Source organism: Odontesthes bonariensis, chromosome 16, assembly GCF_027942865.1.
Source record: "Odontesthes bonariensis isolate fOdoBon6 chromosome 16, fOdoBon6.hap1, whole genome shotgun sequence".
Lineage (NCBI taxonomy): Eukaryota > Metazoa > Chordata > Actinopteri > Atheriniformes > Atherinopsidae > Odontesthes > Odontesthes bonariensis.
In genome coordinates, this window is record NC_134521.1 from 1071991 (window position 1) to 1082500 (window position 10510).

Genomic DNA, 10510 nt, shown 5'->3' on the forward strand with positions numbered 1-10510 from the left:
CCTCCAGCTTTCAGGACCTCCAGCTTTCAGGGCCTCCAGCCTTCAGGACCTCCAGCCTTCAGGACCCCCAGCTTTCAGGGCCTCCAGCCTTCAGGACCTCCAGCTTTCAGGGCCTCCAGCCTTCAGGACCTCCAGCCTTCAGGACCTCCAGCCTTCAGGGCCTCCAGCCTTCAGGGCCTCCAGCCTTCAGGACCTCCAGCCTTCAGGACCTCCAGCTTTCAGGACCTCCAGCTTTCAGGGCCTCCAGCCTTCAGGACCTCCAGCCTTCAGGACCCCCAGCTTTCAGGGCCTCCAGCTTTCAGGACCTCCAGCCTTCAGGGCCTCCAGCCTTCAGGACCTCCAGCCTTCAGGGCCTCCAGCCTTCAGGACCTCCAGCCTTCAGGGCCTCCAGCTTTCAGGACCTCCAGCCTTCAGGGCCTCCAGCCTTCAGGACCTCCAGCTTTCAGGACCTCCAGCTTTCAGAACCTCCCGCCTTCAGGACCCCTGACACGACATCAGCTGCTCACACCAAAGGTCACATGACAGCGAACACCTTTGAGCAGCTGGTTCTCAGTGTTTGTGTGAAAAAAGACGAAACAACGATACATTTTCATGAATTTAGTTCAATTAGATTTTATTTATAAAGCTCCGAATAACAACAAATCTCATCTCAGGGTCCAATTCAATCCAATTCATTGCAATACAATCATAATTCCATGAATTCAACAGATTCACATGGAGCCAATGCACTCGACTCGTTCTCACGCTGTTTGGCTCCGCCTCCCTTTTATTTCTGTCGCACCGCTTCACAACGAATCGATCCCAACGATTTCAATCGGCAGCGTTTCCACCCGACTTTAACGTCTCAGAGAAGATTGGATTCTATTTTTAAAACTGAAACAAACATTTAAGCTTTATGACCTCAGAATAAACCTTTTTTATTTCTATAAGAGAGATCAGTCGTATTACAACCATAAAAGGCCCAAAGAAGAAGTGTTCTGTTCAGAGGGAGCAGAAGAAGAAGAAAGGGGAGGAGTCAGCGTGAGGTTCATACTTATTATGTAATGAGCAACAGACTTGGTCAGAGAAGCGTGAATATAAACTCAGGATAGATGTCTGTTGTTTTCTCTTCAACAGTAATCTTACCTACAGAAACAGATGCTGTTTGGTTGCTATCTCCAACTTGACCACCAGGTGGCAGTAAGTGTTACAGACCTGGTTCGGCAGAGTTTTACAAACAGACAGAAAGTTTAAACTTGTTACAAATGTCTCAGTTTGACCACATTCAGCAACAAGTTGATGACGAGATGACAGTTCCCGAATCTAACCGGAGATTCAAGCGGGACAAACTGGCACATTTACGGTTTTATTGAGCTCGGGTCACAAAAGCAATAAAGTTTTCTACATTTGAATAGTTTGTATGTGGGCCGACATTAATTCAGGAACAAACAAACAAACACCAGACATCAAAATGCAAACAAACGACTCAAAGGAAGCAACGTTGGTGACCGCTCTGGATCCGGTTTGATCCGGTTCTATCTAGTCATGTGGTATCCCGCCGGATTGGAGAGCAGACACTGGTTCTGCTGGCTGGCGCTCCGGTTTTTGGCATCGATGAGGAGCAGAGGAGACTGGGAGTAATGTCTGATGATGTCACCGACTGACGGGAAAGACTGGAAAGAGAAAAACACATCTGAGTGTGCTGCCCTCTGCAGGGGAAACACTGTAACTGCAGCTGAATACGCTGCCCTCTGCAGGGGAAACATTGTAACTGCAGCTGAATACGCTGCCCTCTGCAGGGGAAACATTGGCTGTGTTCCAAACCGCATACTTCTCCTACTTCTCCTACTAACTTTGAGAGTTCGTATGCAAGTTTAGATAAGCGAGAAGTTCCCGGATGCATCCTAGATTCTCCTAAATGTTGGGTATGCATCATGAGGTTACTACTCATACTCAAACTACCCAAGATGCAACGTAACGTGACGTCGCCGATCGACATTTCCTGTCAAAACGGCAGTTTCAAGCTAGCTACAACGAGGATAGGTTCACTTCCTGTTTTCAAAACAAAAGCACCAATTGTATGGTAATGGCTTTCCCTATGATAAAAGGCAACGGGTATTTTATTTTGTGAAAATAACAGGAAGTGCGTTGCTCACTGCGGCTAGCTTTAGTAGCGCCGAATTCGTGGGAACAAAATTGTAAACAGCCGGTATTTTGTCAGGTTTTCAACACGTTGGGGATCTAAACGACTACTTTCTCTCCTGAAAATGTTTCAAATGTTGCTAAAGTTTACAGAGTTTAGAGCTTAAGGGAAATCAGCTTCAGGCCGGCTGATTTCGGCTCGGGCAGGAGCGAAATGCATTGTGGGTAAACGCTTACGTAAGTATGTTGTATGGAAGTATGTAGTATGCGGTTTCGAACACTGTAACTGCAGCTGAATATGCTGCTGATATAACGTTGATATAACTGATATAACATGAATGTTGCCGTGGTTACCTCCTGGACTTTGAGTCCGGTTCCCAGCTGGAACAGCTGGTTCTGCTGCCGGATCTGGATGTTGTAGACCTTGTCCTGGTAGAAGACCATGAGGGTGAAGGGCTGGTTGGGCTGCTGCCGGGTGCTGTCCCTCACCAGGTACGCCCCGTCCTCCAGAAAAACATTAAAAACATTTCTGTCCTCATGTGCCTATGCATGAAATCTGCACGCTATCTTTGAACTTATCTGGACTGTTGCTTGTTTTTAAATTCATATATTTTATTTTTAACGCTTCTTCCACTCCCTGCTGCAATGCTTTTATTTTATGTAAAGCACTTTGAATTGTTTGTACATGAAATGTGCTACAAATAAATTTGATTTGATTTGAATACATTAATGTGGTTCAGTCCTCTCAGAGAAAGGTTTTTAGGATCCATGTTTCCACACCAGTGTTGGCATGAAGGTCTTTTTAGTTGTTTTGTCTCCGTGATGCAGAACAATAACTTCAGGTGAACATCTTTGTGTTCAACATGAAGCTGCATCAGTGGTAAAATCCAGCAGGTTTTATTCTCCCGCTGGATTATGATTTCTGTCCTCTGTCCTCTGCGTCCAACATATTCTGAGATGTTCTTACCTTCCGGACCTGCTTCAGACATCCTTCAGCCTGACCGCGGGTCACTTTACCCACATACCAGAGAGGGTCCAGCTCCTGTACGTGCACACACACACACACACACACACACACACACACACACACACACATAATGAGCTAACAGCAGCAACAGCACCACCTGCTGCTCAGACTGAGGAACACCACAGAAAACAAGCTAAATCATTTTATTGATGAACTCATACCAAATATAATAATAATATTATTAGGGCTGGGCGAGTTAACGCGTTAATTTATTTTTTTTAATTGGGCTTTTGTGTCTTTAATGGAAAGTTCAGAGAGACAGGAAGCAGGTGGCAGAGAGAGGGGGAACAACATGCAGCACAGGGCCGTCCGATGCGGATCGTTTAAACGTTAAAGTTTTTCAGTTATAATTCTTATAATTCGTATCAGCAGAGGCTGTGTTACCTGTGTGCAGGTGGATGCAGGCGGAGGAGGACGAAACGGCGCTCTGTCCAACCCGCTGACGCTGCTTCTGTGCTCGGCCATCGCTGCAACACAAACGGATGTCTCCATCACTTCTGAGGACATTTTACCCATCCTCATCCCATCCTCATCCCATCCTCATCCCATCCTCATCCCATCCTCACTCTAATCTGAGAGCTCAGAATTCATTCGACTGGATTTCTGTTCAGTCTAACTGAAGGCGGAGCTTCAGAAGGATAAGATCAGGTCACCGGCAGCTCAGGTAATCTGACCTTCATCAGCTAATTAAATCAGACTCATCCTCCGCTGTGATCCTCGTCTGTCTGAATGCAGTTTTACTCCCACAGTTAAACAATAAAAAGGCTTCTTTAATGGTTGTGTAGTTTTCTCACCTGACTGCAGATTGTGTGGCAGAGAGCCTGAGGAGGGAACACTGGGGGGCAGACTGATCAAAAACAGGTAAAACAAGCATGTTAGTCATCATGACTCAGCACATTCCAACTGTGGAGCTGGGCTGCACCATTATTCAGGTACTCCATTATTCTCCTAGGGTTAGGGTTAGGGCCCTCCTGCTCTCTGCTAGCTTCCTTCTGCTCTCTGCTAAATCAAATCAAATCAAATTTATTTATATAGCACATTTCATGTACAAACAGTTCAAAGTGCTTCACATAAAATAAAAGCATTGCAGCAGGGAGTGCAAGAAGCATTAAAAATACATAAAAGAATATAAAGAGAAACAAATAAAATCATTTAAATGAATTTAAAAACAGGCAACAGTCTAGATAAGTTAAAAGATATTTCATCCATAGACACATGAGAACAGAAATGTCTTTAACCTGGATTTAAAAATGTCTCCATTTGGTGAAAGTTTAATCTCCACTGGCAGTTTGTTCCACTTGTTTGCAGCATAACAGCTAAATGCTGCTTCTCCATGTTTAGTCTGGACTCTGGACTGGACCAGCTGACCTGAGTCCTTGGATCTAAGAGCTCTGCTGGCTTTATATTCTCTGAACATATCACAGATTGTAAACCATCAGCAGGCTTTTAAAATCTATTCTGTGACTGACTGGAAGCCAGAGTAAAGATTTTAAAGCTGCTGTGATGTGTTCAGATCTCTTAGTCCGGGTTAAAACTCCAGCAGCAGCGTTCTGGATGAGCTGCAGATGTTTAATGCTCTTTTTGGGAAGTCCAGTTAAAAGTTACAGTGATGGAGTCTGCTGGAGATGAATGCATGGATGAGTTTCTCCCGGAAACCTTTAATTCTGTTGATGTTTCTGAGATGGTAAAAAGCTGCCTTGGTGACAGCTTTGATGTGGCTGCTGAAAGTCAGATCTGAGTCTATCAACACTCCGAGGTTACCAACCTGGTCAGTGATTGTAAGGTCCCGAGTCTCAAGATATTTACCAACGCTGACCCTCTTCTCTTTGCTCCCAAACAGAATGATCTCAGTTTTGTCTTCATTTAATTGTAGAAAATTCTCTCTCATCCAGGTGTTTACTTCCTCCAGACACTGACACAGTACGTCTGCTGGGCTGCAGTCGCCATGGTGACAGAGACACATAAAGTTGTGTATCATCTGCATAACTGTGATAATTGATGTTAAAGTTCTGCAATATCTGACCCAAAGGGAGCATATACAAGTTAAACAGAAGAGGTCCAAGAATTGACCCCTGGGGGACTCCACAAGTCATGGCCACTCGCTCAGATTTGTTGCATTTCTCAGTGGAGAGGAGGTCTGGGTTTGACTGTTTAGGAGGATTTGTGAGTTTTTCAACCATAGCAAACAGAGTTCGAGACTTGTTGACATTCTTATTAATCATTTCAGATAAATGCAGCTGTCTGGCCTTGCACAGCTCATTGTTATAACTACGCAGGCTTTCTTTATATAGCTCATAGTGAATCTGAAGCTTTGTTTTCCTCCATTTACGTTCAGCTTTCCTGCATTCTCTTTTCAGATTTTTGACCATAGTGGTGTTTCTCCATGGGGTTTTCTGTTTGATCAAGGTGCTCTTGATTCTTATCGGTGCAACAGCTTCCATTACATTAAAAATTTTCAAGTTAAAATGATCCAGCATTCCTTCAACAGACTCAGCGCTCATTGTTGGTAACATAGCTATGGCCTCCCTAAACTGAGCACTTGTTTTCTCATTGATGGGCCTCTTCTTAACTGAGAAGCTGGTTGTTTGAACATTCTGAGTAATATGTAAATCAAATAAAATACAAAAATGGTCAGACAAGGCCAAATCAATAACCACAACAGAAGAAATATCAACACCTTTAGAAATGAGCAGGTCCAGAATGTGACCTCGAAGGTGGGTAGGTTCTGTTACATGTTGCCACAAACCAAACATGTCCAGCACAGAAGAAAATTCTTTGGCAGTACCATCCGTCATATTATCCATGTGAATGTTAAAATCCCCGGTCAAGATAAAATGGTTAAAATCAGTCGAAATAACAGACAATAATTCAGAAAAATCATCAATAAAACTTGCACAGTATCCTGGAGCTCTGTAAATGATTAAAAACAGGATTTTAGGAACACCCTTTAAAATAAAACTCAGATATTCAAAAGAAGTGAAATCACCAAATGAGATATCTTTACACTGGAATGTATCTTTAAATAAGGCAGCCCCCCCCCCCCACCTTTCCTCCCATTTCGGCATTTATCCATAACCCTAAAGTTTGGGGGGGCTGCTTCATTAAGAACAGTGGCACTTGTGCTCTCTGTTAACCATGCTTCTGTCAGAAAAAGAAAATCTAAATTGTGTGAAATTATGAAGTCATTAACTAACAGTGACTTATTGGACAGAGATCTAATATTAAGTAAGGCTAGCTTTGTGGAGTTTACACTGGTCTCTGTTGTATTCTGAGTTGTACGTGGTACCGTTAACAAATTAGATAGATTCACCCAGCAGGCTGACTGTTTTCCATTCCTTCTTTTACTAACTAATACAGGAATCCTATTGGGCCCCAGCTTGTTCTCAGAACAGCTGTCAGAAGTCGGACTTCTATAGCAGGGACCCTGAACACATCATGGCATGGTATCTTTGGTTTGAACAGTGCTATCTTTGTTTTGAACTCTGGGTGTTGTGCTGCTCCTTGAACATCCTGCACCCCCCCCTGTGTCCTGCTCTGCCAGGACAGATGATGTAAGAGGAGGAGGAGGGGGTGCCCTGCGTTTCTCGGTTGATGGTGGTCGCTGGAGTCCTGGCTGGGATAGAGACATCCTTTTGAGACCTTGGGTGATGTGGAGTAAAGGGTCTTGTGAGGGGGGGGGGGGCTGGGGGTTGTTTGCCTCGCTGCTGTGTCCTTCAGTCTATCTGTACAGTCATGTTTGGGTTTGCCGTCCCAACAGCATGACGTAAATGTGCACCAAGTAATCTGCATCCAGTTCGATTGGGATGCACGCCATCAGGTCTGAAACGCTCCTTACAGTTCCAAAAGATATTAAAGTTATCAATGAACTTAATCCCATGGGCGATGCATGCATTTGACAACCATGTGTTCAGGCCAAGAAGTCTGCTGAAAAGTGCAATTCCTTTCTCCACAGTAGGAATGGGGCCAGAAATGGAGAGCCGGTGTGCTCCATAGTGACACAGTCTCTCCAACAGCAGAGAAAAGTCTTTCTTCAGGATCTCAGAGCCAGTCTTCCTTCTCAGAATATCAAAAGACCCTGTGTGGACAATGATCCTCGTGCCATCTGGATGAGTAGACAGAATGTTGGGCAAAATATCTATCAGTTCCCTGACTGATGTATCAGAAAAAGTTATATTTTCCGTCTTTGCCATTCTGACATGCTGTGTTATAGAGTCCCCGATCAGAATGGTGTCTATTGCTTTTTGTGTGGAGGTGTCGATCGCTTCTGTAGTCCTCACCTTGGTTGTGGGATTTGGGCTTCTCCTGATGATCTGGTTAGCCCTTGGCTGAGGTTTGGGGCCATTTCTCTTGTTTCTCTTCATGTTTGGGTTACATTCATCATCACACACTCTATTTGGAGTCAACGGATCGTATCTATTATGCATTAGAACTTCAGATAGAACTGCTAGCTTCCTTCTGTTCTCCTCTGGCTTCCTTCTGCTCTCTGCTAGCTTCCTTCTGTTCTCTGCTAGCTTCCTTCTTCTCTCTGCTAGCTTCCTCCTGTTCTCTGCTAGCTTCCTTCTGTTCTCTGTTAGCTTCCTTCTGTTCTCTGCTAGCTTCCTTCTGTTCTCTGCTAGCTTCCTTCTTCTCTCTGCTAGCTTCCTCCTGTTCTCTGCTAGCTTCCTTCTGTTCTCTGTTAGCTTCCTTCTGTTCTCTGCTAGCTTCCTTCTGTTCTCTGCTAGCTTCCTTCTTCTCTCTGCTAGCTTCCTCCTGTTCTCTGCTAGCTTCCTTCTGTTCTCTACTAGCTTCCTTCTGTTCTCTGCTAGCTTCCTTCTTCTCTCTGCTAGCTTCCTCCTGTTCTCTGCTAGCTTCCTTCTGTTCTCTGCTAGCTTCCTTCAGTTCTCTGCTAGCGTCCTTCTGTTCTCCACTAGCTTCCTTCTGTTCTCTACTAGCTTCCTTCTGTTCTCTTCTAGCTTCCTTCTGTTCTCTGCTAGCTTCCTTCTGTTCTCTGCTAGCGTTCTTCTGAGCTAACAAGTCGACTGATTTCCATTAAAATGCTAACGTGAAATGTTCCCTTGTGTTTGTTCCGCTCAGTGGACTCGATATACGAACCGGCTGCTTTCTGCTGAGATGCTGTGGCATTGACGTTGTGCTATCGTGCTAAGCTAACTGGCTCTTACAATGGACACACTGTACAGTATTCTCTCTTTTCTTTTCTTTGAAATGCTCCCAAACTTTAGACATTTTTCCTGTTTTTCTCTGATTTCGCTCCTCGTTGTTTCCATCAAATCAAGCTGCTTCTAAGTAAAGTCTTATGAATATAATCGACTGATCAGCAGATTGGACACGAGTCAGTAAGATGTCTGAGGCTGACACGTTTTACTGGAATCATTGTATATGAATACCAGCACAAACATTTGAATGGGCCTGCATTAGAACCCTGTGGTGCTCCAGAAGTAAAGACATGCAGTTTGGATGCAAACGTACACACCTGTCTGCATGGCGGCTGGGAGGCCCAGGGATCCCAGGGCGGGGGGGCAGGAAGGGGAAGGTGTTGTGTTTATGACCTGCAGGAGAGAGGCAGAATTTAAAGGTTCAGCTCGGTCAGTCGAGCCGTGTTTGAACTATTGATCAGGTTCCTCTGACAGCCTGAAAACAAATCAAAGAATACCCAGAACCCACTGCTTCAAATTACATTTACATTATCTGAATGTCCATATAAAAACACAAGTACGTGCACCTGGAAGCAGAATCCCTGTTCTGATTACACACTTTAAGAAGGTTTAGAAGTTAAGAAGTTGTTAATTAACTACAGAATGGGCGTCCAAATGTTCAGTGATGATCCAGCTGGGACGGAGCCTGAAATGTTTGAAATGTAAACTGAGATAAAAGATTAAAAAACTCACCTTCATCCTGAGTTTGCTGGTGAGAGAAAAGAAGAAATGATCTGTTTACACTCTTTCATTTTGCATCATTTTTCATGGATTCGTTTGTGTGTCTGTTTTGTCTTTTTGACAGATGTTTCTGTCAGTGTGCACGTGTGTGTGTGTGCACATCATCGAAGGTTAGCATGTGTGGGTTTGTATATCGCACCTCTCTCCGTCCCTCAGTCCTGTGAAAACAAACCAAAATCTGATGATTATCAGATGGAACAGACTCGACACCAGCTGATGAAGTCAAACACATTTCCTGAGGAGCACCTGCTGGGCGAAGGCCGGGCGGAGGAGTTGCTCCTGGTGACGGAGGTGGAGAAGGGAGGAGGAAGAATGGGAGGTTTGGGCCTGGTGGTTGGATCAGAGACGTCCGGCCTGTACAAAAGTACAGCACACACATCTGTAAGCTCATGTGGTTAGCTAACCCTAAACCTAACCCTGTAAGCTCATGTGGTTAGCTAACCCTAACCCTGTAAGCTTATGTGGTTAGCTAACCCTAACCCTAACCCTGTAAGCTCATGTGGTTAGCTAACCCTAAACCTAACCCTGTAAGCTCATGTGGTTAGCTAACCCTAACCCTGTAAGCTTATGTGGTTAGCTAACCCTAACCCTGTAAGCTCATGTGGTTAGCTGACCCTGACCCTAACCCTGTAAGCTCATGTGGTTAGCTGACCCTGACCCTAACACTGTAAGCTCATAAAGTTAGCTAACCCTAAACCTAACCCTGTAAGCTCATGTGGTTAGCTGACCCTAACACTGTAAGCTCATAAAGTTAGCTAACCCTAACACTGTAAGCTCATAAAGTTAGCTAACCCTAACACTGTAAGCTCATAAGGTTAGCTAACCCTAACACTGTAAGCTCATAAAGTTAGCTAACCCTAACCCTAACCCTGTAAGCTCATGTGGTTAGCTAACCCTAACAATGTAAGCTCATGTGGTTAGCTGACCATAACCCTGTAAGCTCATGTGGTTAGCTGACCCTAAACCTAACCCTAACCCTGTAAGCTCATGTGGTTAGCTAACCCTAAACCTAACCCTAACCCTGTAAGCTCATGTGGTTAGCTAACCCTAACCCTGTAAGCTCATGTGGTTAGCTGACCCTAAACCTAACCCTAACCCTGTAAGCTCATGTGGTTAGCTAACCCTAACCCTGTAAGCTCATGTGGTTAGCTGACCATAACCCTGTAAGCTCATGTGGTTAGCTGACTCTAAACCTAACCCTAACCCTGTAAGCTCATGTGGTTAGCTAACCCTAACCCTGTAAGCTCATGTGGTTAGCTGACCATAACCCTGTAAGCTCATGTGGTTAGCTAACCCTAATCATCAGACATCAGCTCACTTATTGATTCCTGATCAGAAATAAATCTGATGTGTGTAAAATGTTTAGTGTGTGTACAAACCTCCAGGATTGTGCACCCTGCTGCAAGAAGAAGAAATAAAAAAGTTAAAT

At 44.5% G+C, this 10510-nt stretch overlaps 1 protein-coding gene across 1 annotated transcript in view; it reads right to left on the reverse strand.

Moving 5' to 3' along the window:
• Nucleotides 1–605: 605 nt before the first annotated feature.
• The window catches only part of lcp2a (lymphocyte cytosolic protein 2a), a 26489-nt gene continuing 16584 nt past the window's right edge, over nt 606–10510 (reverse strand). The window contains exons 12-21 of the mRNA XM_075487256.1: nt 10461–10480; nt 9328–9435; nt 9221–9239; nt 9034–9049; nt 8619–8694; nt 3943–3995; nt 3533–3615; nt 3089–3163; nt 2476–2625; nt 606–1652 (exon numbers count right to left, since the gene is read on the reverse strand). Of these exons, the coding sequence (XP_075343371.1) occupies nt 1515–1652; nt 2476–2625; nt 3089–3163; nt 3533–3615; nt 3943–3995; nt 8619–8694; nt 9034–9049; nt 9221–9239; nt 9328–9435; nt 10461–10480 (738 nt within the window). The 3' untranslated portion in view covers nt 606–1514. The remainder of the gene's footprint in view (nt 1653–2475; nt 2626–3088; nt 3164–3532; nt 3616–3942; nt 3996–8618; nt 8695–9033; nt 9050–9220; nt 9240–9327; nt 9436–10460; nt 10481–10510) is intronic.